The sequence below is a fragment of the Oreochromis aureus genome, linkage group 4, assembly GCF_013358895.1.
Source record: "Oreochromis aureus strain Israel breed Guangdong linkage group 4, ZZ_aureus, whole genome shotgun sequence".
Lineage (NCBI taxonomy): Eukaryota > Metazoa > Chordata > Actinopteri > Cichliformes > Cichlidae > Oreochromis > Oreochromis aureus.
In genome coordinates, this window is record NC_052945.1 from 14,070,245 (window position 1) to 14,084,549 (window position 14,305).

A 14,305-nucleotide genomic window follows, 5' to 3' on the forward strand; every position below is an offset into this window, starting at 1 on the left:
CTCTCAGTCCTCTCGAAAACTGAAACCACCCTCTCTGCGCGTCACTGCTGCTCATTTGCATTTACACACACAATCAGTGCACTTCCGGCTGTGCATGACTGACACAGAGACTGATCCTACTCATAGATCTCATATTTTATATTACAGACGTCTTAAATTACAACTGCACAGATTTTTAGGCCTCTTAAATCCTATAAATTTCGACAAATTTATCCATAACGGTCCAACCGATAAAAGTCCCTGACTTTTGCGACCAATTTTAGCCAGTATTCCGTCCCTGACGGTGGCCCGATTGCTAATGCCCTAACCAAATTTATCGTCGTAGCCAAAAAGCGCAAATAGGAGACTCTAACTCCTAGCAATTTCAGAGGTTCCCAAGTTCTCTCCCGCTGTCGACGGTACTATCCCTACTGTCCTAGTAGGCCTAAGGTCAGCGTCCTGCCTTAGTGCAAGCGTTACCAAGGAGAAAATGCGCTTCTTAAGGGTCCCAGACTCCTCGTCCTCAAGTAATTTTAGAATAATTTGAAACAACAATCTACACCCAAAACAGGATTAAGATTAAGGACAACCCTCAACAGTTTTGGAGATTCCCGAGTCCTCCTCGAATGTTGCCCGAAACTATCCCTAGTCATCGCTAGGTGAAGGATAAATTTCTCTATCCAGCAGGGAGCGTCACCTCCGAGAAAGTTCTTAAGGGTTGCATAACCAATGGGACTTGAACCCACAAAATGACCAAATTCCCTATCATTCTAAAGTTCACTTGCAGTCCAACTGCTTTAATTCTCTTTTCATTCCTTTATTCTCATTACTCAGTACTGTCACTTATACTTCCTTATCATTACTTCAACCGGTAAACTTCATAAAAACTTCACCAAAATTAAAACAGACATTCACCAGTAATTTTCAGTGAGTAGACTTTAATTTGACATGCCCAATGTGACACCTTTTGGAAATATATTTCAACAGGCAGTGTCTTACCTTTAAATGCCCCGGGAATGCCTACTCACTTTCACCACTGATTACCGTCTGCCCGTCCAATTACCACGGACCCCGGATCTCACCAAAACCCCAACATTCCCTCTCTCTCACGGAACGAGCCCCCAAATGTTAGGGTTCAATATTGAGAGAAGAATCCATAAAACCACAGATCCAGGCGTGTGCAATTTAGACGGCATTTTAATGAACACATGTGTGAGTTCAACAACCCAATCAGTGTTGAACTGAACTTACAATCATGAGACAAGGTTTTATATGGGTACAATAACAAAGCCCCTCTTTTACAAAAATAGACAATAGTACAGCTTACGTCAATCCAAACCACAAAATGTTCCCTGACCTTTAACATTGCTCTAAAAACATTGTCTTCGGTTCGGTGCTTCCCTCTTCGCTGTCGCTCGTCTGGTGCACTTCCTCTAAGTACGTCGGCACACTTCTGCATTTCTGTGTGTATGTGTCTGCAGTGTATGCTACGTACGTGTCATGACCTCTCACTATTTGTCTGTCTGTGCGTGCAGAGTTTGCATCTGCTTTTCTGATCCTTAGTTGACCTCAACTTAAGCAACCAACCAGGCTAAGGCCATCCTGTGTGTAATGATCTTGACTTATATGTGAAATATATAAACAACTGTTTCAATCTACCACAACTGCTTAAGGCTTAATCCGCAATAAATGCATACTAAACACCCTTGCACTTAAACTTCTGGCTTCAGTTTCACTTCTGCAAAACATGCTCTGCAGACGCGTTTTGTTTCCTGTCTCATTTTGGCACAGAGAGTATTTTCCTGTCTCTGCCCTCTACACAGAGATCATAAAAGCATTAATAACATTTAAATTATAGATTCAACAGAACCATTTAAAATGGTTCTTCTTTGGACCTGTAATAAAGGCTATAACCATATATTTGAACATCTGAATGCATCTAAATGCAACCTCACTATTAATACTGAAATGTTAATGATGATTATAAAAATAGCAGCAACTAATAGCAGGACAATATTTCTATTCCTGACACCACCTCTCCAACCAGTTTGTTGGTGGGGGAGGCTATAGTGCTTTATTATAGGCACATCCTATATGTGAAGGTTCTATTTTCTTGTTTAGTAAGCTTCCTGCCTTTATGACCCTTTTTGTGGGCAGGAGGTCACACAAACACTCCCCCAAACATAAACACTCACATGCATACACAGACACACACACATTCTCGCACATGCATAATGCATATACACACACACGCATACACGTGCACACACATACACACACAGTACCTTATCTTTTATAACCATAGGGGAGGTTTACAATGGGTGGTACTTGTGTTCTGACTGCTTCTAATTTTGGAGAAACTGTGTAATTGCAAGAAAGCAGTCCTACATATTTGTTATACATACACAACAATGCCTCCTGTAGCTAAGGAGGTAGATCAGGTCAGCTACTGATCAGAAGATTGGTGGTTTGATCCCTGTCTGCTCGAGTCTTAATGTCAAATATTCTTGAGCAAGATACTACTCCCTGCTTTATTTTAGCCTTATGTATTATCCAGGCTTAAAGTCAAAAAAAATATTTTCAGAGTATGAGGCCTGTCAAGCAGCATTGTTATATGAAAATAAATGATTTACATTTGAAAATGTTTTCAGTCGTAGACAGTCCCCTCTTACTTGACACTTAGAATCTCACCACTTGATTTGCATAAAACACTAAATACAGACAAGAAGTCCGCAGGTGCATCCTGGAAATAGAGAGAAGGAGGTGTAAAATAGATGATGCTTCACTGACAGTCAAAGAAAATTCAGTTTCATTTAATACTCGTCTTTTTTCAAACCTCTTTACTATTGCAGGTAAGTTAAACTAGAACAAGAAATATGACAAAAAGGGGAAATACAGGATGCACATCAAGCATTTTGTTACAATATTTTTTTATTATTATTTTGCTGAATAAACATATAGCAAAGGTCAGTAGAGCACATAAATCAAACAGTCACAACAGTAACTGCTCGTATTTTATAACATGAAAACGAGCACTAAACAAATGCCAAAAGCATTAAAGAGCCAGATAGATGTTAAATGCTGATTCTGACCCTTCTACTACTCAGTGGAACATTCTGACTTCTTGATGGTTTTCTCTGAAGTCTGCGAGCCCAAAGACACTTTACATGTATAAACCTTATCCATGTTCCAGTCTGATGTCTGGATGGTCAGAGAGCTGCTGATTTGGTAAGTCTGGTCTGGTCTCTGAACAGCAGTGCTGGTAGAGATCCCACTGCTCACTGGACTCCCACCAGCCAACCAGCTCACATCTGCAAAAGACACAGACTGACTGGACAGACAGACCAGAGAAGCTGTGTTGGACTGGAGCTCAGCACTGGACGGAGGGAAGACTGTCAGGACAGGAGGAGGGAGGCTGGAGCCTGAAAATACATGAAAGACATTCAGAAACATTGAAATAAATCAATTAAATACTAGAAAAGTTTTTAAGAAAAGAACTGTGTAACAGACAGCAGTGCATGAATATAATCTATGTGCTATTATAAATGATAACTTATTGTAGCCGTGAAAAAATTTAGCTTCTGCCAAATTAGACCCAATCCTCTATAGCAGCAGAGATTTCATGTACAAACACACAAACAAGAAAACCATTTCAGGTTATGTCCTACAACATCATCATGAAGCAATTTACTATAAAATAACAAAATTGAGTAAACTGAACAAATTAATATCTTCCAAGAAAACTACAAATCAAGAGTATCTAAAGCAGTAGAAATGTTACATTTCAAACACATAGACATTTACATCAATCAGTATTTTTTAGTCTGAAACTCTTTAATGTGAAATAAAACAATACCAGCTGTGATAAAATTTAGACACAATACAGTTAGCTGTAAAACTGAGCCAGATTAAGGTCAGAATGTCAACTTTAATTTAGTGTTTTGCCTTTTTGAGATTTGACTTTTAGATTAGTTACTACTTAAGAAGACTGAATTATTCTCACATTTTGTCTTTAAACAATGTCTCATCAAAGGTTAATAGGAATGACAGAGATCAATATCTGTCTCTAATCACGAAGTTAAAGAATTACTTTAACTAAATGTAATTCAAGTTGAATTCAACTTCAACTTCAGCTTTTTCAGTTCTGAAGAAGTGAATAAAAGAAGGTTCTTGTATTTCAAGGCTTCTTTTGAATATTAATAATTGATGAATAAAAATCCGAAACATAAGATATCAAAACATAAACACTGAATAATATGAAGAAGACCTCTCCTGCTTTATAATCAGTTTAAAAGTACTTACTTGTCACAATCAGCTTGGTGCCTTGTCCGAATACCACAGTGATTCAGTTTGTATACATGGCTGTACAAAAACCTCCTGACTGTCACTGATGAGGGGAGAGGAACTGAAACATCCTGTTGAGACCAACTTTCACTGTCATCTTTATTTTCCCCTCATCAGTCTGCTTATATTTCATAACACATTGAATGACTGAGTTTTTACTTTACTGTCACATTCAAGTTTGTTTTTCTTTATTTTAAGTCCAAATCAGATTGAGATGTGAGCAACACAGTTTTTCTCATGTCTTTATCCACATCTGCATCACACAGTACATTTGTAACTTGTTACTCATAAGACTAAGCTGAAGCAGTGGATATGATTTATTATCTCACACTGATGTCTTTAACTTTAACTTTCTGATTTCATTCAGATTTTAAATCTATTATGGTTAGATTTTAAAGCTGAAAGTGTCATGGTACTGGGTCTGGATTCCAGCATGTTGTGTTTTTGATTAGTTATATAATTATGCAATTGATTAATTAATTAATTAATTACATAATTACATAATTTCCCTAGGGATTAATTCTTGATTGATTCTGCTTAGCTATATCATTTGATTTGTTGGTTTTCATGGTTTTATTCCCATTATTGTTTTCTGCTTCTGTTACATTCTTAGTTATAGTCCTCAGCTTTCTGTTACCTTAACCTTCCCCGTGTTCCACGTTTCATGTTTAGTTACTCTTGTCTCTGTGCTCTGTGTTCGCTCTTCCCTTTCAGCCGTTTCTCCTTATCAAATCTGTGTCTCCTTGCCTGTCTTGTATTTCCTGTTTTATGTCCTGTGTTCAGTGGTTTCAGTCTTGCTTCTGCCCCATCTTGTTATGTCAGATTAGTCCCAGCTGTGTTTCCCTCCTGTTTCCCATTCCCTCGTTAACCCCTGGTGTATTTGCCTGTGTTTTTTTCTATTGCAGGTGTTGTGTCATTACCCTGTGTGCTGTGAATGTTCCTCTGAGCTCCTTGTCACCCAGGTTACTTCTGAGTCTGATCCTAGTTCCTTAGTTTTCGAGTTTTTCTGTTCCTAGTTCCTAGTTTCTAAGTTTTTTTCTTTTCCTCTGTTTGTATTATTTAAGTTTGTTGACACAGCATTAAAGCTGCCTCCCTGAGTTCCCTCCTTGGTTTTTCATGAGTCCTTCATGTGGGTCCTCATTCTGCCTGCCACACAGCCACACATGACAAAAACCCACATAGCAAAATTGGTATGGTCCGGATCTGGCCCACATAATGTGCTTACACGTGGCCCACATACCACAAAGAATAACGGCCCTTTGGTGGCCCAGATCTGGTTTGCCAGAGGTGGCCCACACATGGGCCAGCACAAGGCCAGTTGCAGACACACTGGTGGTCCTGTGCTGGCCCAGAACAGTTTCAGCTCTGGCCCCAGATGTCAGCCTAATGTGTACCTTAATTAAGCCATGTAATAACAACATGTGCCGGAACATAATAGTGCAAAAGTAAACTCTGTTCAGACTGATTCTTATATATTCGCCATATTCACCCAATCACACACTTTCTCTAAGCTGAGTGCTTCTTAACTACATTCATACACATTCACAATCTGGACACGCAGAGTGGTGGAGCCAGGGATCAAACCACTAACCTTGCAATTAGTAGATGACCTGCTCTACTGCCTGAACTACAGCCACCCAGAGGTAAACATGAGTAAACCCTCACTAGGTTTTGGATAAAGTATACACTCACAAATCTGTTAAACCTGCATTTGAAACATTGGCTACCATAGCAGTATAGTATTACAACATGGCATTTGGGTCTTCTAACTAAAATAGGAAAATAGGAACATAAATAGTACCATCATTGCCAGACCTGGTCCACATCTGGTTGACATACACCCTGCCATGACACCAGTCAGTCAGAAGTGCCAGCTCGATGCCAGATCCGGGCCAGACCTGTTTTCTATGAGCCTGGGGCATATAAACCAAACCACAATCGGGCCAGATATGGCATGCCATCACATAAACAGTGCTGTCTGGCCCATATCTGGATGACATACGTCTTATCATGCCAGAAGTCAGCCAGCAGTGCTGGCTTGAAACCAGATCCGGGCCAGACCTGCTTCCTATGTGGGAAGGTTCTATGTATGTGACAGTCAAGTAATTTCAGCTATTCTTTATTACATTTTGGAATTCTAAAGTGAAAAGAAGATTTGTCAAACCGTGTAGTGACATCTCACAACTGACTAAATGTCACAAAAACAAGTATGAATGTTTGTTTGCAAATATTATAACTTAGAAACTGTTGACAGTGAGTATAAAAAGCGAGAGAAATATATCCGTGTTTCCACCTTCAAATTCCACACTGTGAAAAACCAGTGAGGTGCGGTGGTGAAGGGGAAATCTAAAAATACAGGAACTACAGAAATCTATGGCTGAACATTCAACAAGAAAAAAATGTAAAAGATACTCAGCATATCACAGCCAACACAAACAGAAAAAAAAAACATGACACAAAGCTTTATATCAAAAACAATCGACTGTGAAAGGGACAAGGAAAATCTATTTGAGCACTGTAATGCCAGTCACTTTATATTCCTAATTTATTGAGATGACTCTATGAAACAGTAACTATAAGTCATATCATCAGTTTTTCTGGTTCATAATCATTTTTACATGTCTGACATTAAAAGTGTTCATATAAAAGCAGTTAGAGAGGAAAAAATGTTTGTCTGTAATATCCTTATCCTCACACATCTATATATATGAATGTATGAATTACCTTTTTGTGCATATTAATCAATCATATGGTGAAACAACTTTAGTGTAGTCTGAAGATTTATTAATAAAAATTTAATAGCACTTGCACTCAAAAAAATGAAACGTTGACTTTAATTAAAATTATTTTGTCAACAGGTTCCACGAAATTGCATTGTGTTAGTTTAAAGCAAAAATCTTTAGTTCATCTAATTTTAAAAAACTACTTAAGATTAACAAGAGATATTTAAGACTACCTAAATCAAATTATGTTGTATGAACATAAATGATATATTTACAGGTTAGATAGTTTAGATTAGTTACTTCAACACATTTCTTATTTGTGGCAGTAAAATGTTAAATTTAAGTTAGATTAATTCAAATATTATATTTTCAGCCACCTTGTGCTTTACTAATTAGTTTTACATAAATCTATTTTGTCAACAGGTTCCACACAAATGAATTAAGTACATCCAACTTATTTTTTAAATTTCTTTTATTGCCAACACATTCAGTGAGCATTTGTGTAAACCCAGTCCAAAATAAAACACAACAGGTCATTAGGGTTAGTAACTAACAGTATGTAGACAGATGCAACATCAAGACTTTAAATTAAATGTCTGTATCTGCCAGAAATAGAAGAAAAAAACATTGAAGACCACATAACATGTTGATAAGATGACACTTGAGTTACGTATATGTGATGCTAGTAAGGTCTGTGGAGTGTTTTTTCTTTTAGTGTCTAAAATGGATAGCAAAGTTGGTATTTGCAATGATTGCTTAGGGTCAGTCCAGTAACACAACGCCAATGAAGTGTTTTCCTTTAACAATGCAAAGTGAAGTGTCCACCTCAACAGCCACAATTAAAAAAAATTAATGTTGTAATAATAATAATAATAATAATAAAAAATAGTCCACTGATATTAGCAATCAAAGAAAATTATATCACCATCCCAAATAAAACTTAAATAAAACATGCCAGCATTATGGTCTAACAATAAAACAGCTTGTCAGCGTTCAGTTTTTTTGCAACAGCACAAAAGTAACCATTTAACACTTGCCACCCTCAACGTTTATTTTACCAGTGTTTGGGCAAAAACTTGGGTTGTAAACATTTTAACATGGAAACAATTGTTCGTCTTTAAAAGTCCATAAAATATACATTCATCCTGCATTCCTAACTTACCCTTATTCTTAGTATGTATTGCAATTACCTTTACAATGCACACAATGTAACACAAACAGAATATGAACATATTTCCACCTCATAACAATATACCTTGAACGCTAATGTACACACCACCCTTCAACATTTCTGGTGCAGTATCATCTCTCAATTAAATCCTTTAAATCTCAACACTTTTGATTGTCTCTTACTTGCCCCCCCTCCCCCCACAAGAGTAAAATCTCTCAAATTGTAGTAGTTTACAAACTTTTCAAAATTTCTCTTAAATGTAATTTTCCTTTATCTGTCATTTTCAACAAATTACCGTTTTATTCCCATTCAGCCTCTGAAAAACTTCTGTCCATCTGACAGAACATTCATCATCCAAATTAAGGATTGGCTTATTCGTTCAGTTTATTCTTGAGTATCTGTACCTTGGTCAAGAGTCTGCTGACATACAGATGAAGGAAGAGCTTCTGAAGTACTTCAAAGAAAGCTTTCAGTCTCGACGTTAACTGAGATTCAGTGCATATATCCCACCCATTAAGAGTGCACATGCAGAGGCCATGTTTTCCAGGTCATGCAGAACACCCTAGATGGTTATACCCACATCGGCTGGAGGAGTGCTGATATCAGCTTTTTCAATGGTGAAGATAGCAAGGGTAATTTGTTCCAGCTCCTCTGAACAGCTGTAGCTGTAGCTTAGACACAAAAACAAAGAAAAATGGCGTCCAGTTAAATTTAAAAAGGAAAAAAAAAAAAAGAGCCAAAGCTACCCTTTAATGAAGTAAACACAATATTAGGAACATGCACCCCAGTGCGCTACTATTTTAGACTACAGATTCAACAATAAATATAAATAGTTTGGGTATACAAGAAGATTCCCCAAAACATTTAAACAGGTTCCATGCAAATTACAACAACAACAACATTACAACATGCAAAAACATTAGTTATTCAAAATTTGGTTTAATACAGATAAAAAACTAAACTAAAATTACCAACCAATTATTCTTTGAAGAGGATGCTTGGGTCTTCATTCAGGTAGAAAGGTAGTGCCCTGAGGACACACTCCCTCCCCTTTTCAATAGTTTCCTTCCGTAGAGAGTGGCAGAGATACAGGAAGAGAAAACAGATATACTTTAGGATGACACAAACTCACATTATACGCAAAATGAATGACATATTCACTGCACAGATAGACATGTACACAAGACCAACTAATCATCACATGGACATGAATAGTTAACCTGTTGGGTAGGGTTTCCACCACATTATATATGTCCATAATGGAGGTATAGACAAACTAATACATCATCTTTTTTGCATTCAAAAACTGATCTTTAACATAAAAACATTCACTTATGGTTTAACCCAAAATTGAGGGATCAGATTTTACTTATGTTTAGGTAATTTTAATTTTCCAAAGTTTTGAGTACCAAACTTTGTCTTGCTTAATATAAATGTAAGTACACTGTGCAGCTACCATACACTAGCTGTTTAAATTTGAAAGTGATCTTATTAGCCATAATATTTTGCTACCAACAGAATAATGCACCTGTGTGGATGGGGCCAAAATTTGTCTAATTTTCTTCACTGCAGCGCCTCCTTTTTTCTTGAAGAGTTTTATGAGCTGGTCAGTGTATTGGTCAAGTTGTGCAAAAAGCCTTGGAACAAGTGGAGCAGTAGTAATCCTCACAAATTCTGCTTCCACCTGAAAACATGTCAACAAACACAACATACGTTACTGTAAATATACATACTATATGTACACATATACATACTTTATAACTAAAACTAATGTAGAAAGACCTCATTAAAGCTATAATTTTAACACAAACATTTACACAAAATGCTAATGGAGCCATTACAGCTTTTATTGTTATTTATCAAGTTCCAAAAAATATTGATCACAGCTGATCTGAAAAGAATTTCATACCTCAGGCCCTTGAACTGCAATCTTTACAATGGTTCAGATCTGGAGAAGAAATAACAGGGGCATTGAATGGGTCACTAAAGAAAAATTAACTTATAAAACAGTTTTGTTTTTAAAAGTATAACAGTTCACATACCACATACAAGCTCAGCAGTACCACATACACCACATCAGTATAGGAGGGAGCAGGTAAAGGCAGGATCTGAAATTTATAAAGTAAAACAAGAAATTCATTACTTAATCTCAAGAAGCAAATTATTGATTGAATTACAACTAAATAAAATACTACTCAGAAGAAAAGCAAGAGATTGACACTGCCATGTGCTAACTTTCTATAGAAGCAATTATCACCAGGTCTGTCGGCCTCCATTGTCTGTCCACTCACATGTCGTGAATAATTTTATTTAAAAAGTAAGTGTGTGATTTAACAAACTGTAATTTATAACTATGCTGATATGTATAACTCCGCTAGGAAACATGCTGTATTTACAGACCATTTTACATAATACAGATTACTGATAGAGCATAACAATGGTGTCACAGTGGCTTTTCGCCCTCGACTTTTTGGATTTTAAATGTCACTTTATGCTATCCTTGCTATCCTATTCGATATTTATGACTCTCGGATTACAGTAAAGGAATCCCAAGAAAGCAAATGAAAAAATAACCCCATGAACCCCTGTAGCTAATCCCTTAATAAAACCAAAAACAATAAAAATGTTTCTTACACAGTCCACAAAATAAGCATGTTAAGCATGTCCAGGACCCAGTAAAACTAATGTAGAACAAGCGCACGCAAACGATATAACATGTCTTATAAGACAAACGCAAAATATAACCATGCTCGACATGTAGATACTACACAACATAGTCAAAGAAAAAACTGGTCTTACCTCTCAAAGAAACAGCAGCTTGGCGCCAAAACAACGTTTTTAAGTTAAATTTGAAGTCTTGCGCATGAGCAGGCCCAAGCCGTGAAACCTTGTTGTTCTTCGCGGTTTCATTACAACTGTTTTTGCATTACTGCCACCTAGTGGATATACAAAGTATATCGATCCTAATTGACTTAACTTAAATGTTATGCCATCAAGTAACACATTAGTATTACGTACAGTGAATAATAGACACAATTACGTAGACTTGATTAGAAAAACATATGTTAACTTAACAAAAACATATATTTTAAGTAAAATGAAAATAAATAATTAATATACACTGAACAATCCACCTCATTCATTTTTTTGAGTGCAGTTTGTGCTGAAGATGTATCATAGCTGGGGTTCTCCAACCTATGGCTCTGGGTTCTCCTCTACAAAATTCACATCTACTCATCAGTCAAGATCAGATTATCGTTTGATCATTAAAAATGTGGAGGAGGGAGACTCTGCAGTCTATTACTGTAAGACATGGGACACCTCTGTTAAGGAGTACGCATCACAGTGATTTACACTGTGACATAAACTTCCTCACTGTTACTTCTGCTTTTTGTACACAAACTCAGTGCACCATACAAACAATTAGTTCTTAAACATTGCTCTGTTAAATTTATTCATTGTATTTTTTTCACTTGCACTTTCATTTTAAATAAACAAAGCACCAAAATATACACACATTATTCACACATAAAATTTCACATCTTCAGTTTTTAATATTATTGTACTGAAAAACATGTTTGATCAAAAATTCTCAACAAGTTAAATGGTTAATCTGATTCCAAGCCACAGTAAGAATAAAAAATGAGACCACACAAATCACCTTTATGTTACAGTTCATTAATTTCACTAATTCATGCTTCACTAAAATTCAGTCAAAATAAAATAAGAATAAGATGTTAATGAGGTAGAAAGAGAATGTAAATATGCAGATCAGTGAATTTCTCTGTGTTTATTTATTTCTATTGTGTGTTTATTTATTTCTCTGCCTCTCTGCAGAGGCAGAGACTAAAGACATGCTGAGATAAACACTAAAGGGAGGGAGAACTAAGATCACTAAAAACTTAAAAGAAAACCAAAATCAGCAACAGTAATCATAGAATATAAATCCAAAACCTGAAAGACAAATACTGAGTCGCATGACATATACACTGATTAAGTCATTTATATTAGTTTTTCTAGAGCAAATACAAAGAAGATTATATGATATCATTGAGTTTGAAACAATAATGCTCATATAATGGCAATGTTCACGGTATGAAATTATGAATTATTAATATCAGTAATTTAGTTTCAGTCTTTTATAAACAAAAGCTGTTTTGCTGAATCTCCTCCTCTTTCAGTTCTGCTCCTCTGTGTCTTTAAAAGCTTCAGTATCTCTTCTCTTCTCACTACAGCCCCTCTCATCTTTCAGGTGGACAGCTTTACCACCTACTATCATCATGCTGGGAACCCTCTGTGCTCTCATCACTGCTCTAACGTGTAAGATGTTCTTATTGATTTTAAAATCTGTATATTTTGAGGTAAATGTTTCACTCATTTTTTTTCTCTGTTTCTTGGCAGATGTTGATGCAGTGATAGAGTTGACCCAAACACCTGCTGTCCACACAGTTTCTCCAGGTCAACAAGCTGTTCTCAACTGCAACATCGAGAGATATGATGGGAATTATGTTTACTGGCATAAACAAGTTCCTGGAGGGTTCCTCAGAATGGTCGAAGTTTTCAGTATTCTGGCAGCTCACTTGAATTTGGAACAGGATTCTCCTCAGACAGATTCAACTCTAAATCCTCATCAAATATTGATTCCTAGTTCATAATTAAACAGGCAGAGACAGGAGACACTGCAGTGTATTACTGTCAGACACGGGACAGCTCTGCTAACAGTGGGGTATCACAGGGATTCGCACTCTGACAAAAAAACCTCCACATAGATCCTTCTTCTTTTTGATGCAACCTGATAAAAGGCACCTCTAACAAACACACCTTCAAATAGTGTGTTATTTGTTTGTTTGTTTTTTCTTTTAATATTCATAATTGAAATCATGAACAAAGCAAACAGGGGAAAATCCACATGTTATTCAGCCACAACTACTCATATACACAACCATATACAAAAAAGCAGACCAACATTGTATGCTGTTATAAATAATATAAATTTCGACACCAGACTCAACTCTTAAATAGTTATAAACATACATCCAGCATCATTAAATGTAAGAAAAGAAGAAAATGTGTGATGTGTGACAATAAGGACATTTGCATTTAAACTAAAACTGTTCAAGGACCTGCCTGTAATGATTCAAGTCTCTGATGGAGCTCCTCAGCATGTAGAGAGTTTTCAATGAGGACAATTCACTTTACTTTGTAACAGGATTCTCCTCATCAGACTGACTAAATTTGACATCATCATTAGACGTAGATTAAGAGTTAAAAGGAGTAGTCTAAGCGTTGTACTGCACTGAAACATAGACTCTATTAAGTAAAACATAACACAATCATGAATACTGAGACAAAAAACAAACAAAACACAACTTTGTGACACTACAGCTTTTATGAATTCTGAAGAGTTAACATTTCCAACTATTAATTGTAGAACAAAACACATGAATACAAAAATGAATATGAGTGTCTAAAACTAAAATGTTTTAGTAAATGCAAATTAGTCAGTCCTCTAATTGTTGTGTTTAACTCTCAAGATATAGATGAGAGATGCTGGTATTTGTTTTTGTGAATCGGGGGAACTATATCAAGACGCCTGAATCACAGTGATTTCATTTGTGAGAAATATCACAAAACTCATGTTCAGTTCAGTTCAGTTCATTTGTATTTCAAACATATACATTCTCCAACATTTCATAAAATCTTTCCATGCAGTTGTTTGAAAAGGAGTAGGCAGAAGTATATACTTATTTAGCCCTACCCATGTGGCTCAAGTTTGCAACGAAAAAGGAGCCCACACAGTTCTAGTACTAAAATTATTCTCTTTATTTGAACTCTTTCTTCAGTTGTTCAATATTCATAAATGGCGTAACATTTTATGAAATGTTCTCCTAATCCTAAACACTCCGGTTGCATGTGAATTTACAGAGAAGTTCATACATTTCAAGGTTGTTGATTATGTAATTATAACAGTTAACTGTAAGGGTTAGCAGGATTCTGCTCTTTTTTTTGTCCAAACATAAAAACTGGTAATGGTAAAAGCATCAGTAATAAACCTGAAGGACATAGCAACCATCCTTCCATACATACA

At 36.2% G+C, this 14,305-nt stretch overlaps 1 long non-coding RNA gene and 1 gene segment (V, D, J or C); both read right to left on the reverse strand.

Annotated features, from left to right (window-relative positions):
• Positions 1-2,851: 2,851 nt before the first annotated feature.
• LOC120439842 lies at positions 2,852-4,321 on the reverse strand (the record flags this gene model as incomplete). The annotated part of the segment is given in 2 exon segments: positions 2,852-3,401; positions 4,282-4,321. Coding segments are annotated over 2 exon segments (363 nt in total), but the record flags the coding sequence as incomplete, so codon positions are not given.
• A 4,544-nt stretch (positions 4,322-8,865) lies between these two features.
• Positions 8,866-11,194, reverse strand: LOC120439995. The gene is made up of 6 exons (XR_005612903.1): positions 11,017-11,194; positions 10,260-10,325; positions 10,127-10,165; positions 9,746-9,901; positions 9,193-9,282; positions 8,866-8,888 (listed from the first exon to the last, which is right to left on the reverse strand). It is a non-coding gene; the product is annotated as an uncharacterized LOC120439995 (long non-coding RNA).
• Between the last annotated feature and the right edge of the window lie 3,111 nt (positions 11,195-14,305).